This window comes from Aspergillus ruber, assembly GCF_000600275.1.
Source record: "Aspergillus ruber CBS 135680 unplaced genomic scaffold scaffold00026, whole genome shotgun sequence".
In the NCBI taxonomy this organism is placed as follows: Eukaryota; Fungi; Ascomycota; class Eurotiomycetes; order Eurotiales; family Aspergillaceae; genus Aspergillus; species Aspergillus ruber.
This window is the reverse complement of record NW_024467322.1, coordinates 429,624-451,018: the sequence shown is the minus strand read 5'-3', so window position 1 is coordinate 451,018 and position 21,395 is coordinate 429,624. Positions and strand designations below refer to the sequence as shown.

Genomic DNA, 21,395 nt, shown 5'->3' with positions numbered 1-21,395 from the left:
TCCGATAAAAGTAGGATCCCTAAATCTGAAGGGCCCATCCGAATTTTGGCATGATACCTATGCACGCAGCCAACGAGCGATTGCACTGATTAGTTATTGAACCACAAACATAGATCGTTGCAGATAAGGAATGGCGCCGACATCCACTCGGGTGCTTCGTTCATGGATGCGCGGGGCTTTGGAAGATGAGGGGAAATCCCATATGCATGTGTTTATCGGATCCACGGGGTTTAAGGGGAACATGAGTACTATATATAACGTGCTTGTAAGTTTTTCCTGATCTCTTTCTTTCTTCCTTTTTGTTTTGGTGATACAATCCATTAAACACCAAATTTTTTATGACCAATTAACTATACTATGACAATGTCTCAGCCCCAACCCTGGGAACTCCAAGCCCGCAAAGCCAAAAACATTCTCGAAAACTCAATCCCCAGACAATGGCTTCTCCCAGATGACAAACTTCCACCTGCCGATGAAAAGAGCGTGATGGACTTCCCGCGTAAAAGCGGGTTGCTGACTGAACGAGAACTCGACATCACCGAGTTGTCTGCTACGGCGCTTGTAGAGGAGATGGGAGCCGACAAATTGAGTGCTGAAGAGGTTGTCGTTGCGTTTTTGAAGAGGTCTGTTTTGGGGCATAATTTGGTATGTGCTCTTGAGTCTGTAGATAAAGGATGCCTGCTGACGTTGTGTAGTTCAATTTTGCAACGGAGTTTATGGCGGATAAGGCTATCGCGCGAGCTAAAGAGCTTGATGAATATTATCGAAAGACAGGGGAGTTAGTCGGACCGTTGGTGAGTAGATACGCAGATGTGTACTGATTGATAGGACTAATGATGTAGCATGGCGTCCCAATCAGCGTCAAGGAGCATGTTGGCATCCAAGGTCTAACCTGCAATGCAGGCTTTGTGGCATGGTATGGTTATAGTCTATGGCACGAATATTTCAGCTAACAGAATCCAGGGTCGACCAAATAGCAACCGAAGATGCTTTACTCCTCCAATGTCTAAAGAAAGCCGGCGCCGTTTTTCACGTCCGCACGAACCAACCCCAATCCCTTATGGTACTCCAACCAACCCCCTCAGTCATGGCCAAAGCTAACAAGAAAAGCACCTCGACTGCAGCAACAATCTCACCGGCACGACTCTCAACCCCCACAACCGAACCCTCAGCCCTGGAGGTTCATCAGGCGGCGAAGGCGCCTCCACAGGCTTCAAATGCGCGCCTCTAGGCATCGGATCGGATATCGGAGGCTCCATTCGTGCACCCGCTGCCTTTTGCGGTTCGTACGGATTGAAAACGACGGCATTGAGAAACCCTTTGGGCGGGGTTAGAGCCGCTGGGGGCGGGCAAGAGTCGATAAGAGGTGTACTTGGGCCTTTGGCAAGTCAGAGTATTGAGGATTTAGAGTTGTTTCAACAGGTTATTCTTGACCAGGAGCCGTGGGATACTGAGACGAGCTTGATTCCGATGCCTTGGAGAAGGATTAGGCCGACGAGAGATATTACTGTTGGTATTATGTGGGATGATGGGTATGTTTGCTCTCTATGTAAGGCTTTGGTGAAGTATATCACTGACCTGTCGATTAGAACCGTTTGTCCTCATCCACCAATTATCAGAGCACTTCAATTTGCAAAAGAAAAGCTCATTGCAGCCGGTATCAAAGTCGTCGACTGGGAACCCTACAAACACGACCACGGCTGGGACATAGTGGTGCGCATTATATCAAAGTCCCAAAACACAGCAACAAGCTAATAGAGCCAAAACAGTCTGCCATGTACTTTGCCGATGGCACAGAATCCCAACAGGCCATCCTCAAGGAATCCGGCGAACCCTACCGCCCCCTAACCAAGTGGGCTTTCCAATACTCCTCCGGAACCCCCCTCACCGTCTCAGAGAACTGGGCCCTAAACAACGCCCGCGACCGCTACCGCGACGAGTACCACGCGCTCATGAAATCCCATGGTGTAGACTTTATTCTCACTCCGACGTATCTGGGAGTTGCGGCTGTGCTTGGCGAGCCGCAGTACTGGAACTACACGGCTATCTGGAATATACTCGATCTGCCAGCTGTTGTGTTTCCGAGTGGACTTGTGGTTGATGAAGAGCTGGATAAAGCAGAGGAGGGGTACCAGCCGAGAAATGTCGTTGATGAGAGGGAGTGGAAGAAGTATAGTCCTGAGCGATATGTTGGAGCGCCGATTGCGTTGCAGTTGGTTGGGAAGAGGTTTAAGGATGAGGAGGTTTTGGCGGCTGCTAAGGTGGTTAAAGGTGTTTTAAATGCTGATGCTAGTAGGAAGATGAACTAGGGTTTTAGTATTCACTGGTTATCAAGCTCTGAGGAGGGTTATTACTATTCACTCCAGACCTATTCCTAGTCATTGTATTAGTATCCGTATTCGTCTTGATCCTTTCCACTTTCTTCTTTCGGACATATATGCTTGCAGTATCAGTTCCGGCTGGTTGACATCTACATAAATTGCTTGCCAGAGACCAACAACATATGCTGACAGCTGCTATCCAAAAGAGAACTACCAGGTTCTATATGGGAACTCTACAGCTGTGATTCCCAACTCGGGAATAAACAGGTATGAGATCTATTTTGATATTCTCTCGAGCTCGATTGGAAGCAAGACCAGATCCTAATCTGCTTGTTATAAGAGCCACTGGACTCGGCATGGAGTATTATGTACGTGCGTAAAACACGATTCTTTCTTCATTGTATTGGTATTGGCTAACTGATATCTTACTATACTACATATGAAACAGGCCGATGAGCCAAATGGCATCAGGGACTGTTGTAGTTGCCTGGAAGGGAGCAGAGCAGGCTGCTCCATATCATGCAGGGTTTGGTAAATACTTGCTTTGAACGAATCGTAATGACCACCAAATTCATATCAGGTAACCCAGTCAATCATGCAATGAGGTCTTATTCCTGACAATATATAGAAGTGGGAATGGCTCCGGTGACATGTGACTATTGTGATAGACATCGCACAGGTGAAAGCCGGAACTTATGAGACGGCTCGTTGGAAAATGAGACCATAAAACATTTGGTAGTTGTGAACGTGAAAGGCAAGTAGTTGTCCAACAAGACAGACACATTGTATGGCTAGTTGCATTTCGAAAAGCACTAGATATGGTGACAGGAAGAAACTCTACACAGGTTCACACAATTCTGACATTCTTATTCGGCCTTGATAATTGCAGTGCTTTGATTGGCAATCATAACGGATTACTTTACACAACTTGCACAAAATATCTCTTGTCAGAGCATAAATTTCTCTCGGATATCAAACTTTCAACCAGGTCATGTCTGCTCTGTGGCATTACTATGCCGGCTTTCATGGATTGGGGCCGGTTGAAGTTCTTGCCTCGCGACGCGTAGAAGATACCCATATATTGATGGATGCCACGGGTGTCAATCCAGTTGCCAGACCTAGTGACCTCATCCTTTGCGAGGCCTGCCTTTATTGGGTAAGTTTTTTGTGAATGCAATATAGCAATGACAACAAAACAGCTGTTCTGACAAGCGGTGACCCTAAGCCCTTCATTCCAGAATCGATCACCAGCGAGACTTATTGTTGTGGAGAATGAAGACCGTACATTCGAACGGCGACATGCTGTCTGAGAGGAGGCAGAGGAGCGGACATTTAATGAGCTTCATTGCAGCATGTGGAGAGTACCCTCAAGCTGCCACCACCCTATATGCTATCCTCAACGTTGACCGTTGTTCCAAATCCCTCGACTTACAACTGGGCGTCAACTAACTCTCGTATTTTGCTTCTAGCTTACTACTATACGTGCAACTCGTTGGGCTTCTGGACTTCTCGAGTCTTCACGGCTTGCTCAAACGAATATTGACGAAGATTGAGACAACTTAAAGCCCGATGCGTCATTCAAAGTAACGACAAGCCAAATGAGCTTGAATAATGTTGAAGAAGATCTCAAAATAAAGAGATCAACAATCCATGATAGAAGATGGCACCAAGCTGTTTATCATATCCAAAAGGATCCGATCATGGGTAAGCTTCTTCTAACATTATGCTTCTCTAGTACTATAGCAATCTTCAGAAGCTTGACAAAATTGAATTCCAGGTTACGTCGCGAAAGGGTGTTGAACAGGTGGTGGCCTTCACGATAACCTTGGTACCGATACATTACTTAGAGGCTACCTCAACAAAAAGTTTACCAGTCATTCACTCTAGCCGTGCGGCCTTGTCAATCGCAAGGGCTTTGCTTAATAATATCCTCTTAATATTTGGGTTGAGCTCACCCGATGTTGATTGCATTGCCCTAATACACATCTATCGAATACAGCGTTTATCAAGATGGTCGCAAATCTGTGTGTTTGTTTATAAATGGACTAGGATAGTACTGGAAGGACCGATATACTTAGCATAATGTACGACTGAACTGAGTAAATTTCTGACAAGATATTAGATACATCTGATCATTGCATATTATTGTTCTTCGAAATGTAATAACTTATTGCAAAATAGACATGATAGACAGGATAAAAGGATAAAAGCAAAAACTCATACAATACGCCTAGGGGTATATTCCAACAGACCAGAAAGAAAGGACGAAAGAAATGAATCGAAAAGAGATAGAGATCGACCAACGCAAGCTCGAACAAATATGGGATATCAAGAAAAGATGGCGCAGAGCATAAATTGAACATAATATCGATTCAAAGATCAATGAAGGGAAAGGAAACGCAAAGAGAAGGAGGGATTTACTCCCGACGTGCATATACATCAGCCTGTCCATCGTGACCAACATTAACATAAGACCCGTCTCCACTCGACTCATCCGAAACCGCATGGCTAAATCCAGTAGACGGCCGAGATCCAAGCGGCGTCGGGTTTCCGGATGCAGAAGCGAACGGGATCGCGTCACTTGACGTGAACGTAGGAAGTCCGTGCTTAGACTGCGTGACCGATGCAGTGGGCGAAAACAGCGACTGCTGCTGCGGGTGAAAGGTATCCTGTGTCGTGGCTGTGGATGCAGATGCGGGGGTGAGAGGGGGGGTATTGGTTGTTGTTGTGCTTGCAGCGAATGAGGGCTGCGCGGAGGCCTTTCGCGAGCCTGGTCTACCGATTGTGACGGTGCTGGGGATTGAAGCCATGTCGGGCGAGGGCTCTCTAGCTTCTTGTTTTGTTTCGAGTGGAGGTGCTGTAGAAGGGGGTGCTGATGCGGAGAAAGCAGGGTTTTTGGTAGTGGATGATTTGAGAACGCTGCTGGACCTCTGATATCTCGAAGTCTTGGCTGCCTTTTTGCGTTCCTCTGCTGCTTTCTTCTCTCGCGCGGCGTTTTCCTCTGGAGAGGGGACCTTGAGCTTTATATTGAGTTTCCGCACGCCGGCCATGAGACTGTCCATGTCATCGGGTCGAGTGTTTTCCGTGCCTGTTGGGGGTGGAGCTTCGCTCGACGCTGTATGAAGTATACCAGACGGAACCCGTGGCACGGGAGGAACATTTTGGGGAGGACTTGCAGAACGTTTCGGGGTAGTTCCACGGCTGGTACTGGTCCTTCGAGAAGTTGTCGACCGGTTGCTTGCTGCGGTGCCAGGGCGTGATGGAGGTGCTGTCGCACGCGATGGCGATCTCCCATCTTCGGGATTTTCCGTAGCTGCGGCGGAGCTTTTCCTGCGGTTCATGCGAGTGGCTGGCGAATTGTCTAGCGATGAAGTCAAGTCACTGCCTGCGTCGATGGTGGTCCGTCGAGTCCCCTTGACTGCCTGGCGTTTTGGTGTAGATTCAGCCTTGGGTGTACCTGGTAGAGACTGCTTGGGCTTTCTCACACGAAGCTGCATGCGACTAGCTTCACGCGCAACTGGCTCAGCCGGAGCAGCCGGAGCAGCCGGAGCTATGGGAATGCCCTCCGCAGCTGCTTGACGTTCCCGACGTACGCGCGACGCTTCAGCATTGAGGTCCTCTGGTCGACAACTCATTGTTTGCCGATCACTCGGGATCAGAATCTTAGATAGCTCGTGCGTTGCAGTGGCCCAGCCAACTTCAGGTAGTGGGGGTAACTCTGGCTCATAAGTGACATAGCCGCCGGCTGACATTCGGTCCCGTGCTGATGGCACAACTTTGGCGGTAAACGATTGCGTCGAAGCAAGATATGTCGGGATTTTCCCGTTACTTTTCACAGCCGGGGCAGGGTAGACCCAGGCTTCCAACTCTTCGAGCACGGGTGATGACCACCAGGTTGGATCGTAAGAGCTTCCCTGTGTCCTTTGAGCATTGGTCTCCGACTCCTGAAGTACGTTTTGCAGACCCAAGTCAGTCATTTCAGACGCGAGATGATCAATCTGTTGTTCTTCTGTCACACTAGCCGTCGTATCACTCAAACCTGAAAGGTGGCTAAGAACTCCACTTGTCAAAGCCCGATCGCTGTAGCCTCCCTCTAGCACACTGATGATACGACCGTCAGTTCCCAGCCCTTCTTCCTCAGCCATGCGGGCGACGTCTGCCGTAAACTTGGCGTAGAACTCGGTAGGGACGTTCGCCTTGTGCCGTTGCATACCAGCGCCCTCCCACTCACTGGCATCGAAGCCAGCAGAAAGAAAAATAGCAGCCTTAGGTTTAGGTCCATTAGATGTGCTAGCAAGGCGCTCCGTGTGCAGTCGCAGGAAAGCACGGGCCTTCTCTATGAGAATAGCGTACTTGGTCGCATACAACTCCCAGAACTCCGACTCGTTTTTCCAGGAATCTAGATGGACGTTCCAGATCGACTGACCGTGTGCTTTGTCGATACACACGCTTGCATTGCGCACTTTCTCAAAGTCGCCCATCTCGCACGGGTATGAATTGATATCGTGCAGACTAAAATAGCCGATTCTTGTCTTCTTGTAGAGCGCTGCATTCTTGGGTGCAGTTGCGGCCCGACTGTTCTGCGCCCATGTGATTTCCTGCGAGCCATCACCGTGATGCAGGTCAAAGTCCAGAATAGCCGCGTGGGTCAACCCATGCGACATAGCAGCGTATGAGATACCAACGTGGACATTATTAATCCAGCAAAATCCAGACGGATGACCGGACGAACAATGGTGGCCAGGCGGACGGATACAGACAAACGCCCGCTTCGTAGACGAGGGGCCAAGGACAGCATCCACGCCCTCACATACCCCACCTAAGGCACCTTCAAAAGCATTCAAAGATTCAGAGCACAAATACAAATCCCCCTGGTGGAATTCAGGCGCATGGTCATCCTTCCCAGCGCTACGCGGACGAACCAATTCCTTCCCGTTCAACGCAAGTCGCGACTCAGCCGCATCGCACATGGTCTTGAGATCATCCATCCATTTGCTTCCATGCACGTGCGCAACAGCGGGGGAAGTAAGCGCCAACGATCGCGCCGTCTTGCGGATCTGAAACGGAGGCGCAGGCAAGGCGTGAGGGTCCAGACTAGGGTGAGGCGCGTAGCGCTCACCGGCATGTCTACGGGCCAGACGGACGTAAGCAGCAGACACTCCCAAGACACCAGCACGAATACGTTCTGGCCTCTCGACGATCGAGCCTAGGGTAGCGCGAGAGCTTTTGGGTCGCGCGAAACGATGACCGTAGCACGCATCGTGGACCACGACAAGAGTCTTGGATTGTAGATCGGCAGACTGGTGCCAGTCGATATCTCTTTGGAAATGTTCTGCAGCGATCATCGCAGCAGTAGGAATTATTTCCTGCACGGGACTTTTCTTGGGCATCATGTTGTTTGCTGCGGTGGGGGAGGTCGCGAAGTTAGAGGAGGAGCGTCGCGACAGAGTACCGGTGGATGAGCCAGCGCTGTTGCGAACTGATCGCAACGATGCGGTTGAAGAACGTTTCTGCAAACTAGGTGTTGACCTGCGACTTTCGTCTCTCAGCGATCCAGAGCTTGGGATACGTCTAGGGGCCGTCTGGTTATGGTGATTATCTCTGGAGACTGAACGCGGGGTGGCATCGGAGGGAGAAAGCAAGGATGACGATGACAGGGCAGGTGATACGGGCGCAGGAGCAACAGAAGCTGAAGCCAGCGACTGAGGATTCAGACTCAAATGATGCGACGGAGTAGCCTTGGAGGAGGCGAATGGGACTGGGGGGAGGTCATCACGGTTGGAGGGGTCCATGGTGAGAACATGGGGATCAGAGTCAGAATGGAAGAGGATGGAACTGATCAGACAATGAGACAGACAAAGAGCAGCACAGTGAATGAATACAAATACGCTATAAACAGTTCTTGAGGGGTGAGGCTGAAGAGGTAGAAGAATGGAGGGAGTTGTAGAGGCTCAAGTTTAGGATCTCCAATACGGGGCAAGGGGGGGTCGATCTTGCATTCCACGCCCACATGAAGAACCACTACTACATAGTGCTACTACATCTAGAACATCTGCAAATGTGATGCCTCAAATATATGGTTTTTTTAAATTGATTTTTGCCTGTCATATGCAGGTGCTATATACAAACGAACCAGAATGAGTGATATCGGGCAATTAATCCCCTTTTACTTCAAAAAAAAACCCCAGTGAGTGAAGAAATAAAGACTTTTCAAGCCTGAGAATGATACCAATTCCTCCAGATGACATGAAGATAAAGAAATATGACCTGCCTCCAATCCATCTAGATAACGCCAGTTATCCCAGAAAAGATTCAATCACTCCACCAACGCCAATGCCGGATTCAAAGGAGAGAAAACGGCCAATGCTAGAGGAAAAAAAGGAAACGAAGAAACGAGAAACAAAAAACAAAAAACAAAAAACGAAATGAAACGAATGTCGACGAACGAATGTCAAGATCACAGTATGGAAAAGGAAACGAAAGGAGGACTGAAAAGGACTAGATCGAATTTCGCGATCGCAAACTGGTCCATGAAAACCACCTCTTCGGAGTAAGAGACTTTTCACTCAGAGTTGAACGCCGCTTTTGAGTCTTCTTCAACTTCTGGTTATGCTTTTTCAGCAATTTATGCTCCGTCTTCCAGCCCTTTGAGGCATGCCAATGGCAGAAGCAGTGCATGCGAACGGCTTCAATGGATACGCCGGGGCATTCGTGTTCTTTGTGGGGGGCGCAGATGAGGTTGCCGGCGTTTTCTTCACACCGGCACCATTCGTATACGGTGAGGTATTGTTGGCACATACTGGCGGTTGAGTTTGTAGGTGAGGATATGAGAGGATCGGATAGGATTTGGAGGATCCGCGCGGTTCCGGATGCTTTTTTTGTGTTCGGGTTGTTTAACAGTAGGAATTGTCAATCAAGTATGTCGAGCAGAGTATTTCGATACCGTCGGAGTAATTCAACGATGTATATCCATGGATGTTGGGGAAGGTCCAACTGGGATCTGGGCCATGCTCTGGGGGTCTACCGCATGGCCAGTTAGCCTTGACAGCAGCACAGAAGAGCAGTGGTGGTGAATGCTCTGTACAAAGCAACAGAGCACAAAGAATACAGAATAGATTAGACAGGAAGGGGGGAAAAGACAACCTGTCAGAGCACGGAAGAATAGGGAGAAAAAAAGAGAAAAATTAGAAGGTAACAAAACAGGGAAAGGGAGATGATGGAGGGGAACTAAGAATAAGTGTGAGAATAATTATACAAATAGTCAGGAGTTGATCAGTTGACGTCAACTATCCACTACACTTTTATATAGTATAAGTGCAAGTAGTATTAGTAGTGAATCATCTATTCTCTCACTCTTTTTTCTCTCTCTAAACGCCTTTTCGGTAGCGACAACAAAGACGACTGGTTCGGATGGAGCGATTATGACATCAATGAATCCTTCGGCGTATCGCTTCCCGTCTGGGTACGCTACCCACTCTATAAAGAAATCACGAATTGAAAGTGTCTTATATGATCAATATGATCCCTCTCAAGACCCCCAAGGCTATATAGTAAGTATGAGATTCATAGAGATCATATACAGGGTACTCTGCATATAGTACAGCTACAGGCAGCATCCCCTCTCCTATTACAAATGAGCATGGACATCCGGAGCTCCCGGTGGAAAGCTTCCCGCGTCATCGGCAAACTATTTACGTAGTACTAGTTTTTTGGTCTTTGTACTATGATATGTAGCAAGATATCATAATAAATACGAATAATTGCACAGGATCCTGTACTTGTATATCTTAATGTTTTCTTATTTTCTTTTTCTGATAAGTCCAGTGCACTCCTCCTGTTCCCCAGATACGCCCTAACCTATTCGGGATAGCGGGGTCACTCCCTGCCAGAACCGGATATTCATACCGCCGATCTCCCGGATTCACGTGAATTCCACGAGATAATCGCCTAACCCGATCTGGCTAGTCGCCTCAGGTGTCAGCAATCTACTTTTCCGACCATACAAAAGTCCACCACCGAATTTCTCGTTCTTCAATCGCAATTCAACGATAAAATAACGAACAACAGAAAAAAAACAGGGAAATGACAGAACCCTCACCAAAAATGATAACTCCCGCCTCCTCCACCCGCACAGCAACCCTCCTCACCAACCTCTCCGCCGTGACCTCCCGCATCTCTGCCGCTGCCGCGTCAACATCCACATCATCCGCATCCACCACACTGCCAGCAAAGACAACAAACCAGCCTCAACCCCGCCTCATCGCCGTCTCCAAACTCAAACCTGCTTCCGACATTTTAGCCCTCCACTCCCCCCCAACCTCCCATCTCCACTTTGGCGAAAACTACCTCCAAGAACTCCTCGAAAAGTCTCGCCTCCTGCCACCCACTATCCGGTGGCATTTCATCGGCGGCTTGCAGTCGAATAAATGTGTGCTGTTGGCGAGGGAAGTGAGAGGGCTATGGGCGGTTGAGAGTGTAGATTCGGAGAAGAAAGCTTCGTTGCTGGATAAGGGTTGGGGAGAGAGGAAATACGTAGGTGAGGATGAGGATGAGAAGGAGAGGAAGTTGAGGGTGTTTGTGCAGGTGAATACCTCCGGGGAGGAAAACAAGGCGGGTATTGAGCCAGATGCTGCGCCGGGATTGTGTCGGTTTATCAAGGATAAGTGTTCGCGATTGCAATTGCAGGGTGTTATGACTATTGGGGCGATTGCGCGGTCCAAGGCTACGACGCCGGAGAATGAAAATGAGGATTTTATCTGTCTACGCGAGACAAGGGATAATATTGTCAAGGAGTTGGGATTGGAGGAGTTGGAGCTGAGTATGGGTATGAGCGAGGACTTTGAAGGGGCTATTGCATTGGGTAGTGATGAGGTTCGCGTTGGGACGACTATCTTCGGGGATAGGCCGCCCAAGTCTGAGGCTAGGGTTGTTTGAGGTGGTTGGATTATGAATTACGAAGCATGAGTTGCATCTTTACTGTACAACACCATATACTTACGGCAATGCAAAAGCATCCTCGATATATCCTTATCCTTGTGTGAAAATCTATTAATGACAATAATGAATAAATACACCAACCATCTCACTCAAAACAGGGGAATCAAACGAAGACAATGCATGGTTACATTTGAATAAATGCGGTATGGTATATGGCAGAAACAGCAAACCGCCATTACAATTATAATTATCGAATTGAATATTATGCAAAACGTAGAACAAACCAGGGCCAGAAGTCTATGCACCGTCCTTGGTGCCCTGCGACAATTTCTGCTCGATCTGTTTGACCAGTGATTGCGGTACACCTTCTTGCGTCGCGCGGATGGTAATCCGGTACATCTGCGCATGTTAGCTTCTGCATTTGTAAATGAAAAGGGTGGGGGAGAGGCTTACATTGCGCTCATAATTCGGCTCCAACCGTAACAAACATCCGGTCTTCCCACCTGCAAACTGATAAACTCCACAACCAACGATATTCTTCGGATTCGGATCCACGCTATCTAGAATCCGCAACCGGAAGCCCTCGACAACTCTCCTCGTAAATGCCTCCGTAATGCTTTTCCCCTTCACTGTGACTCCAAACGTTTGCTGCGACTCCAGCGGTCCTCCGCCAATCTGCCTCCAGCGCTTGAAGAATTCTTCAGCGGAAAGGGTGGACGGCTCCATGTACTTGTGCATCTGAATCGGGAGCTGCAGGGTGTATGCTTGCAGGGCACCGGCCAGGTATGAGATACGGATTGTTGGGGCGGCGGTGAAGGCGCCGTGGGCTTCGAAGAAGAAGGTTTGCTGTGTTTGGCCGGCGGCGGGGACATGTGGTTCGGGGAGGTTCTTGGAGTCGATCTTCAATTGCGGTGATGATGGGTTATCCAGCGTTGTTGTCAGGGATCCGATGGGGTAGGATGACTTGTTGGTCAAGTAGATCTTCACCACGCCCATGTGGCCACGGAACTCGGACCGTAGACCAACTTGAATCTGGAGGTCTTCGAAAAGCACGCCCTCGTCAGAAAAGTAGCACCGGTTGTATCCAACTTCCCATTCGGGGGTGAGATGAGCCGCACTGGCAAGGTTCGGCGGTGGTGCGGCGGACGGACCGCTGAGATCCAATCCGGCCAGGTCACCGGCGCTCGACACGGGTGAGGCTGTACTGGCAGCGCCGCTGCTGCTGCCGTTGACGATTGTGGTGAAGGTGCGCTTGAGGCCTGTGTTCTGCGCCATGAGAACCTCCTTTTTGTCTGCGTTGGCGTCTTTGCCTCCAACGACCCAGGTCTTCCTCTCGGTTGTTCCAGCAGTCCTCTGGTGTAATCGCGACAAAAGGATAGATGCCCGGTCGGAGAAGGGTGGCATTTCATCGCAGACCGTTCGGAGGAGGTCATCCGTGGGAAGTGTCGCCAGCGACAGATATTCAAATGCTCGCTGCTGCAGCTCCGAGTCTGGAGAGTGACAGTACAACCGGAATAGGTGTAGAAGCTGAGGCTTAATCTCAGGGAAGAGGTTGACAAATTTAACGAAAGACGAAAGGATCATTGCCCGGGTGTTGTCGGTGCTGGTGATCATCTTGGCTTGCAAGGTAATGAATTGCTCAATGGGGCTGGAACCTTGATTTTCGGCAATCAGATGTCCAAACTCTCCCAGGACGTAGCAACCGATCTTGACCAAGCTCTCGTGGCAATCAGTCTTCAGGTAACTAAGCAATGTATGCGCAGCATAAGCCTGAATTTCCTCATTATTCGTCACGATCTGAATCACACGCTGCCAAACTTCGTCGTTGACATGGTCACCTGCCAGGGAGAGGAGCTTAAAAGTCATGTCGATGTACCACTGGGCGTCAGTAGCGTACTTCTCCGTGAGAATAGCTACCTTGAGCACCATCTCCTCCCGGATTGCATAGTCGGCCGTTTGCAGATACCGTAGGAGTTCGTTGACTATGGGGCCCGCATTGGTCGTATCGCACATACTATACAGCAGATCCAAACCTTTACGCCGGACACTGATATCTCGGTCCCGAAGCGAGCCCAGGATGATATTCTGGTGCTTCTTAATGGGGTCGAGTGTCTCTGCCCGGGCTGCAAAATGTACCATGGCCTCCAGTCCCAAGTATCGGACATTGGTCTCTCGCGATTGGATGTATTTGCCCAAGCGCGACGAGATTTGCATCATCAGATTGTGTTCAGTGTCCATGTGAATGAGCAAGTTGATTGCCTCAAACAGAATTGCGTTCTGGGCATTGTTCTGCTGAACGTTTTTCGGGGTGTCCATGGCGACATGCATAATCTGCTGCAAGGACTCTCGAATGATTTCCCGTACATGGCTATCCTCTACTCGAATTAGCAAGCTTCCTGACAGGAGGTGTAAAAGCGCATACCGGAAGGAGGATAATACTGCAGCAACCGGAGGAATTTGACCTGGATCCATGGACATGGAACACGGTAGTAAAGGTAATCCGGAGCAACATCGTTATCCACAACAACTTTCTTCAGTCGCTGCGCAGCCTTGACGTAGCATCCCCTGTATTCCTCTGGCTTATCCTGGGCCAATGCCAAGACCAGCGAGGTAACAGACAGAGTAACACCCATATCGGGGTCGTCCATTATGGAGATGATACGTTCGGCCCATTCGTTTTGCACAATGCCGGGGTATTTGCGGTAAAGTCGGAGAAGCGTGAGGGCGGCCTTCTTTTTGACAAATGCTTTCGACGTGCTGCGTCAATTAGCATACAGGCGCAAACAGCAGAAAATGGAGGGCACGCACGGAGAGATCAATAGTCGATGAACATCCATAGCCAAAGCCTCACCCATCTCTCTCCCACCGACATTAGCAACGGCGTGCAACGCCAAACAATTAAACAACTCATTATAATCCAGCAAATCTTTGCGAATACTATTCACAACCAAATGCAGCAACTCATGCTGCTCATGCAAAAACAGCGTAACAGCCAGATACCCAATCTGCTTCTCCGAGTACTTGGAACTCGAAATGAGATTCACAGCCTCAAGATGTCCGAAGTCCACATCATATCCCTGGATATAGACATATAGCAGCTTACAGACGTATTTCTTCTTCTGGTACCCGTTCAAACTGCCACCTTTAAACTTCTGACGAATGTTGGCCAATTCCTTGTTCACCCGTTTTTCCTCGAGTTCTCGCGCGCGTGCATTGCGCAGGTCCGCAATGAACTGGACTAATCCTCGCATGGATGCCATGGTGTTGCTGGAATTGACATGTATTTGTTTGTCGCACCGGTATGGTTATTTAGGGAATAGGGGCGTAGTAAACTATGTGTCGGCGGCGTTCTCTCACTTTTCGGGGTTTCCGGTTGTAGGACAACGGTTCTCAGGGCACGGCGTCATACAATCATTCCCAATTCGTTGCTTTTTTTCTTCTGTTTTTTAAATTCTCAGGGTTTATACCGTATCGATCATGGCGTGCGGTATGGTGAAGAAACCGCAATTCTGCAACGAAAGCTTGAGGGGATCAGATAAACGCGACAGGGGGTGGAGGTGGCTCAGGGTCGCGAGGTTCGGTGTCGTTTCAGTTCACCCACACAATCAAATATGGCTAAATAAGGTAGAATCAAGAGAGGTATGCCCAACTAAACAAGCATAAGACAAGCCAGATGCTCGTGTGTCCAATACGATGCTCAACCTCGCTGTCGCTTTCTGCCGATCCGCGCCGGCGTTCCGCTGTGGCGGTGCGGGAAGAACGTTGATGCGGTGGCGGTGCGTTACCCTTATTCTCCGCATCAATTCCATAGTATAGCTACCCCTGTACACCACACTTAGAAGATACTTATGCGAATGTTGAGATAAACAATGATGGCACAGCCCTACACTCACATCCTCGACTTCTGGTTCAGCCCCAAATCCTCCCCAACCTACCTCAAAGAGAAATCCTTCTGGTACGGCAGCCCATCCGACGACGCCCACGTCCGGCATCACCTTAACGCAGACTACGAATCCGCCCAATCCGGCTTCCTAGACGACTGGCAACATCATGGCGAGGGCGAGGGTGCACTAGCCTTAATTCTACTTCTCGACCAGGTCCCCCGGAATATCTTCCGAGGTTCACCGCGGGCGTATGCCACGGATAATAAAGCCGTGGCCGTGGCGCGGTATGCTGTGCTGGACCGTGGGTGGGATCGTAATTTGCCAACGATTCAGAGGAGGTATATGTACTCACCGTTCAATCATTCTGAGGATATTAGGGATCAGGAGGTGTCGGTGAGGTTATTCACGGAGTTGGGGGAGGGGCATCATTTACATTGGGCGAGGGGTTTTTACGAGCAGGTTAAACGGGATGGGAGGTTCAAGCATAGGGATGCGGTGTTGGGGAGAAAGTAATGGTAATAGTAGTGGTAGTAGTATTATTGATGTTTCATGGATCTAACCCATATCCGAACCTAACGCCTGAACCAGTATGCAAGTGTGGATTGTTTAAGCAGAGGACTTATTACTGCCCAAATGAGGTGAAATCGGTCTCAATGGCCGACTCGACCGCATCCACCTTCTCGCACGTACACGATGCCTCAGGTCTGGCTCCGCACGGGCAGCTCGAACCAGTAAACGACTGGTTTTCGCTGGTCGACCGTTCACAGGTACATTGGCCAACGGGGCGGGATCCTATGTCAGTTAGCACCTGGGAATTCAATATTTGAGGCCTCGAAGGCGGGGAGAACATACTGCATGAACATCTGGCACCGGAAATAACGTTCTCACTCGAAGCTTTGTTGCAGGAACAGTGAAGGGCGTTCTCCTTTCCGCAGGAGCACTTGGCCTGGGCAGCGCAGACACAGCCAGCGTCTCCGGAGGTTTTGCAACAGGTGGTGTTAGGGTGAACCATTTTGCCGTTGTTGTTTTGTTGTACTTGACGAGGTCTTGATGTATGACGTAAGATTCTCTGGTCGATCTCGGAGATCAATGGACGATAAGATGCGACTATCACGACAGATGCAGGTTGTAAATCAGAAACAGTGAACTTTGGAATTATCTGAATGGGATGCTTTCTGAATAGATATCTCTCTGTCAATAACAGGGACCGAAGTATTTATATTCCCTCCTTATGAGATAATGACTGTTTGCAGCCACGCGGGCATTACCAACGCGGACTCTCTGATTGGCTGGATCTGTGCCGCTGTGTCAGCCATTTTGCCTTCGATCCAACTTGGCTTTCCTGTATACAGTCATTTCTTATTTTGGACTGGCTGCTATTGGTTGGGATTGTTAATTGCTGGTTTCTCGTTGGTTTTTGTTTCTATATTACTAGCTTTAAAGGTACCTTGCCACTGGTTGGCATAGCATAGTGCTCCGTACCACACTGTCTCTTAGAATATAGCTACGTTTGATTGGCGCTAGGCCTGCGCTGGACTGCGTAGCTTCGGCATAATCAAGCATTGCGCCTATCTCCACAAAGTATAGCAACATCTGGAAGATGACAAACTACGACATTACTGCTCACAGTACGGAGTACGCTGTACGCAGCTGAAGCGCTCCATACGGAGAACAGATATACAAGTCTGAATGAAAAGGTCACCCCGTTTGTCCTTGATGGTGGCTTACCAAGTAATAATACCAGAAGAAAAATGGTAGAGTACATCAACAGCCATAACGGCCGTCAGCATGTTACATCCTACATACGCACATGCACACGCATACAGAGCGCAGAATCCAGGTTTACGTTTATGGAACACACTGCGCCTCGGCCCGTCTGCAACCTAATCTCACCTACTATATCATATATAAGCGTCGGCATGGGATCAGTATAGAAATGCAAGATATGATAATGATGTACATAAGGTCAATGAGATATGTGCCGCTAGTTGTTTCCACAGTGGCCGACACAAGTCAGTACGGATTCGATAAATCACTCTTTCTTTTAAAAGGATTTGATTGGCCAAGACCAGATCTCAACGGTGATATGACAGATCCGATTAAATGAGATTAAAGAGTGGCTGCGATTGGCTCTGAACTTTAATTAATTAATCCATATAGTAATGGCATGTGTATCGGAGATTTCTTTTATCTTATTCTTACAGCAGATGTTTAAAACGAGTACAGGTTTATTTGATAACAGTATATTCAGATCACTACCCGCCAGGGGTAGTGGGCAATATTAACATAGAAATAAAACAAGGCGGACAATCCTCGGTAAATACAGGAAAAAGCAAATAACGCCATGCAAGGTGATGATACAGTTACACGATCCCTCCTTTCAATAACGAATCGACTCAGGGAGTCAAAATGCAATTCGAGTCGCTCCTGAAATGCACCTCCTTCGAGGTCGCAGCGATGCAGACATTAAATGTTGTATATATAGTAAGAGCACCTGCGTGATCTTAGAGGTAAGAGGCATAGTCCAACGATTGACTTCCAAATCTGGCCCTCATGGGGTCCATTATTTGGGGAGGGTTCATTCGGCCATCAGCTGTGGCCGGCGGCATATGTCCCGTGTCGGATGGATAGGTCGCCGGGAGTGGCATGCCAGCTGTGTTCGCTTGTGTATAGGGGATGTTGTTATTCAACGGATAGGGCTGAGGGTCATAGGAGTAGGGTCGGTAGTCAGGAGAATCCGAAACAGGAACGGAGTGGAGGGCCGGGATCTGGCGAGGTGGTTGCATGGACGTGTTGATGTCCATTCCGCCATAACCCTTCGGGGGCGGCATTGCCATAGATGGGTGATAATTGGGGACTTGGTGACCTTTTGCTTGTTAGTTTTCTTCCTTCTTTGCTTGGTTTTCGACAAACGTACCATGCTGGTCAATGCTGTAGGGAATAGACCCTTCCTGCTGTTCGGTAGGCGAGACAGAACCCTCAATGGGTCGGTTGGGATCGTACCCCGGAACCATGGCGTTAGCAGGTCTTGGGATTCCGTAGTCCATGGGCCGGCGTCCATATGGCAGTCCATGGCCAAGTGATTCCGTACTGGGACTCGAGAACCGGCTGTAGCTATGCGGGAAACCAGGATATGCATCCGAGAAACTGCTAGATCGCGAGAATGGATAAGCACCGCGACCGGCTCGGTGAATATCCGACAGTGATGTAGGAATTGGTGGTCGATTGGGGGCCATGGCATAAGCGTCTTGGGGTCGTTCTGCGGCCGGGGTGGGTGGGAAGTAGCCTCCACCGGCCGACGGCGCACTCATCGGAGACATGGCATACTCCTCGTCATTTGGACGGTTTGGGTTGGTCAGTAGACCCTGGAAAAAAAAAAAAAGTTAGCATTGGTTTTTTTTTAAACTCGAAACTGGGTCGGGGTGACGCTACCGGTGTTTCAGATGTGGATTTGTGGTCAAAAGGAGTTCGTAAGACCTGGGTAGTGTCAAAGTCATCCGGCAAGGCCCGCGACTTTAACATTCGTTCGCGGTCATTGCTAGTCAGACGCTTAAGCTTTGCCCGTCTGGAGAGGGTTAGATATCGTCTAACTGCCCAAAAAGGGTAAAATAAAAACGAACCTGTTTTGGAACCAGACTTGAACCTGCCGCGGAGTCAAACCAGGGATCTCTTTTGATAGACGCTCCCGATGGGCCGCATCGGGATGGGCCTGACGAGTGAACTCGCTCATCAAGAACCGGGTTTGGTTATGGGTGAGACTGCTTTGTTAGCCAGTGTCTTCAATACCAGAAGCCATGGAATACTTACCGGAAGCGCTTCATCTTCTTCTTTTCGAGCTTTTCATCGGAAGGCGTAGTCTGCCGTTCACCTCCATCATCCGATGGAGTCATGACTCCTTCCACGATATCCTTGTCATGGAGATGGGAGTCTGAGTGTTTTCTCTTCCGTTCCAAGCTAGAATCGCGCGTAGCCGGGCTTGAACTGGCAGCATCCTGACTGACACCTGACAGAAGCGGCTCACTGCGGTTGAACCTTTCCAGACGCGTCCGTGAGAGAGGAGCGTCAGTGGTCGCTTGGACAGTGCGATCGTCTGCGTGTTTTGGGGGCATCAACTCTGTTTGAACTGGGGCGTTGATAGTAGTAGAGGAAAAGGTAGAAGGGACTGCCGGCAGCACTGAACCTTCTGTCTTTTCCGGTTGCGTTCTGGTGAGATTCTGTTCTGAGAGCCAAGTGTTTGCTGCTGATGCTGGGGACTGAATGGCGGAGTAATGCGAAGATGCAGCGGGAGAGGGTAGCCAGAGACACGGGCCACTGACGGACATGGTATACCACCGATATATACCAGTGTATATATATATTTACTTCATAAACGAGAGTAGTAACGAGAGGATGAAGAGAAGCAGAAGAAGGGAAAGAGTGATGAGAAGTAAGTCAGCCAGAGAGACCCTGGGGGAGGCAGACGACAGACTGAGTGGGGCGGGCCAGGGCGTTCGGGATGTTTCCTGAAGGAGTCGAGATTCCGATAGCAGTAGTGCTTGTGTGGTTATATAGAAAAACGAGGGGGGAATAAATCACCACTGCAGAAATGAAGGATAAGAAAGTGGCCCTTGGGCATACCAAGTTGAAAGCATTAAAAGAGGGAAAAAAAAAAGAAAGAGAGAGAATATGGATTCAAGCTGGAGGTGACGGTGGAAATAAGAACATCAGGACCTGCTCCGATAGACGATGGAAATAGAACCCACTCAGACTCAACGGTGCAGATTCTCCGATGCTAAGGAAAAATAAAAGAAATAGAAAATAAAATTAAAAAAAGAAGGAAAAGAAAAAAGAGGACGGACCACCGCTTGATAGTCTGACACGAGAACAACCAGGAATAATACCGTTATTACTAGCTTGACTAACAGTTAGTAGCATGGACTAGTAGTGATGCTACAGACACTAGTGCTGAGAGAACTCCTGTCAGGTCTGTGGCCACTGGTTTTAGGGCAACGGCTGGGCTGCTGTAGCAGTGGGGGTTGTGTGGAGTAGACCAGGTACAGTGGGAGTCTTCCGTTACTCGTAGAAGTACTTGATTAACACTTATGGTCAAGAATATCCTTATTATCTACTCCGTTTATGATATTCATCTACAGATCTACCGGATTATCACTTGTACTCTGTACTTTTCTGTACTCCGTATATATTTTACTTTCCTCTGTTTACTGTACTGTACTGTAATAGCCAGATTAAGCTAGATGCGGTCTCGCCCGCCTGCCAAGAAAAGTATTCGTAGGTCTCGACCAGTCAAGCACCGATACGAATAAAATACAGCGGGGCCGCCATGTGTTGCTGAGACGGGTTCAAGCGGTGGACCTTGCGAGGGATGCTTTAGCCGAGGTTGCCCGTTACGGAGGACTACACTTGAGTACTCTACGGAATGTACAGAGTACGAGATATCACTACGTAAACCAAGAGATGTGCTATAGTATAACAGTGCATGTGGGTATATACTGTACTCTGCACTATGTATGTATGCGCGAGCTCTAGTGCTGTACTCTGTACTTGCACAGTACTGCAAAGGTACTGACACTAATGGAAATGATCGACATATGGTAATAGTGTAACGTTACCGTACAAAATCCTTCTGGAAAGCAAGTGTCACCTGTCAGTCATTTTATACACAGAGTTTATCGGCTTTACATCGAGAGTTTAATTCCGCCTGACGAATATTTAGAGTGCTTTGGATGGAGTACTCTGTACTCTGTACAACGGCAATAAATTGTACTCTAAACACACTACAATGCTTATAAGGACCTTACATATTACAGAGCCATAACAATACCAGTATTTCCGGCAGGAGAAATCTCGGAAGTTCCGACCGAACGGGAGGAGCTGAAACCACACGGGCCGGAGGAATATTCCCCCGAATGGTATGATTCTGTTAGCATTATTAATCTTAACGATAAACCACATGGAAGTGGACATTCATAAGTGGGCTTGGAGTCTATCTACAGGAAACAATCAGCCCTGAGCAACAGCACAAAAAAAGAAAAAAGAAAGAAAATTTAGTATTGCGGGGAGATCAATGTGCATCTTGACCCGTATATTCCTGTCTATCCTCTGGACTCTGAACCTGATTCAAGGAACTTTAATTTCAGCCTGTTTCATGGTATCGGCCGGAACTTCAGTATAGTAAACGGATTATTCGTGGATTCGTCCGTACCAAACATTCAGATCAGGGTCCCGATCGATTGAAGAACCTGTAATCTCTCAT

The 21,395-nt window shown here is 48.7% G+C and overlaps 9 protein-coding genes across 9 annotated transcripts; 4 read left to right on the top strand and 5 right to left on the bottom strand.

Annotated features, from left to right (window-relative positions):
• Nucleotides 1-83: 83 nt before the first annotated feature.
• Nucleotides 84-2,398, top strand: EURHEDRAFT_189610 (putative glutamyl-tRNA(Gln) amidotransferase subunit A). The gene is made up of 7 exons (XM_040777903.1): nt 84-645; nt 696-794; nt 843-916; nt 964-1,063; nt 1,111-1,532; nt 1,590-1,713; nt 1,770-2,398. The coding sequence occupies exons 1-7, from the start codon at nt 358-360 to the stop codon at nt 2,307-2,309; spliced, it is 1,647 nt and encodes a 548-aa protein (XP_040636333.1). The 5' UTR covers nt 84-357; the 3' UTR covers nt 2,310-2,398.
• Nucleotides 2,399-3,545: 1,147 nt separating this feature from the next.
• EURHEDRAFT_189337 (uncharacterized protein) lies at nt 3,546-3,884 on the top strand. Its single transcript, XM_040777902.1, has one exon. The coding sequence runs from the start codon at nt 3,594-3,596 to the stop codon at nt 3,768-3,770; it is 177 nt and encodes a 58-aa protein (XP_040636332.1). The 5' UTR covers nt 3,546-3,593; the 3' UTR covers nt 3,771-3,884.
• A 521-nt stretch (nt 3,885-4,405) lies between these two features.
• On the bottom strand, nt 4,406-8,265 carry EURHEDRAFT_415425 (histone deacetylase hosB). Its single transcript, XM_040782685.1, has one exon. The coding sequence runs from the start codon at nt 8,111-8,113 to the stop codon at nt 4,739-4,741; it is 3,375 nt and encodes a 1,124-aa protein (XP_040636331.1). The 5' UTR covers nt 8,114-8,265; the 3' UTR covers nt 4,406-4,738.
• Nucleotides 8,266-8,819: 554 nt separating this feature from the next.
• EURHEDRAFT_462513 (uncharacterized protein) lies at nt 8,820-9,119 on the bottom strand (the record flags this gene model as incomplete). Its single annotated transcript, XM_040784807.1, has 1 exon — nt 8,820-9,119. One exon carries the CDS (start codon nt 9,117-9,119, stop codon nt 8,820-8,822), a length of 300 nt encoding a protein of 99 aa, XP_040636330.1.
• A 1,305-nt stretch (nt 9,120-10,424) lies between these two features.
• Nucleotides 10,425-11,255, top strand: EURHEDRAFT_405143 (YggS family pyridoxal phosphate enzyme; the record flags this gene model as incomplete). Its single annotated transcript, XM_040780365.1, has 1 exon — nt 10,425-11,255. One exon carries the CDS (start codon nt 10,425-10,427, stop codon nt 11,253-11,255), a length of 831 nt encoding a protein of 276 aa, XP_040636329.1.
• Nucleotides 11,256-11,555: 300 nt separating this feature from the next.
• EURHEDRAFT_462244 (AP-2 complex subunit alpha) lies at nt 11,556-14,518 on the bottom strand (the record flags this gene model as incomplete). Its single annotated transcript, XM_040784789.1, has 4 exons — nt 11,556-11,657; nt 11,712-13,636; nt 13,681-14,015; nt 14,067-14,518. 4 exons carry the CDS (start codon nt 14,516-14,518, stop codon nt 11,556-11,558), a joined length of 2,814 nt encoding a protein of 937 aa, XP_040636328.1.
• A 612-nt stretch (nt 14,519-15,130) lies between these two features.
• On the top strand, nt 15,131-15,655 carry EURHEDRAFT_462412 (DUF924 family protein; the record flags this gene model as incomplete). The annotated part of the gene is made up of 1 exon (XM_040784801.1): nt 15,131-15,655. The coding sequence occupies one exon, from the start codon at nt 15,131-15,133 to the stop codon at nt 15,653-15,655; it is 525 nt and encodes a 174-aa protein (XP_040636327.1).
• A 109-nt stretch (nt 15,656-15,764) lies between these two features.
• Nucleotides 15,765-16,154, bottom strand: EURHEDRAFT_380108 (putative copper resistance protein Crd2; the record flags this gene model as incomplete). Its single annotated transcript, XM_040779247.1, has 2 exons — nt 15,765-15,934; nt 15,995-16,154. 2 exons carry the CDS (start codon nt 16,152-16,154, stop codon nt 15,765-15,767), a joined length of 330 nt encoding a protein of 109 aa, XP_040636326.1.
• Nucleotides 16,155-17,646: 1,492 nt separating this feature from the next.
• EURHEDRAFT_405140 (homeobox domain-containing protein) lies at nt 17,647-19,464 on the bottom strand (the record flags this gene model as incomplete). The annotated part of the gene is made up of 5 exons (XM_040780364.1): nt 17,647-18,008; nt 18,060-18,507; nt 18,575-18,707; nt 18,763-18,900; nt 18,950-19,464. The coding sequence occupies 5 exons, from the start codon at nt 19,462-19,464 to the stop codon at nt 17,647-17,649; spliced, it is 1,596 nt and encodes a 531-aa protein (XP_040636325.1).
• Between the last annotated feature and the right edge of the window lie 1,931 nt (nt 19,465-21,395).

Coding starts and splice junctions, on each gene's coding strand:
- EURHEDRAFT_189610 (XM_040777903.1), top strand. CDS start 358: ATGACAATGTCTCAGCCCCAACCCTGGGAACTCCAAGCCCGCAAAGCC. Junction 795..842: donor GGGAGTTAGTCGGACCGTTG/GTGAGTAGATAC, acceptor CTAATGATGTAG/CATGGCGTCCCAATCAGCGT. Junction 1,064..1,110: donor ACCAACCCCAATCCCTTATG/GTACTCCAACCA, acceptor TAACAAGAAAAG/CACCTCGACTGCAGCAACAA.
- EURHEDRAFT_189337 (XM_040777902.1), top strand. CDS start 3,594: ATGAAGACCGTACATTCGAACGGCGACATGCTGTCTGAGAGGAGGCAG.
- EURHEDRAFT_415425 (XM_040782685.1), bottom strand. CDS start 8,113: ATGGACCCCTCCAACCGTGATGACCTCCCCCCAGTCCCATTCGCCTCC.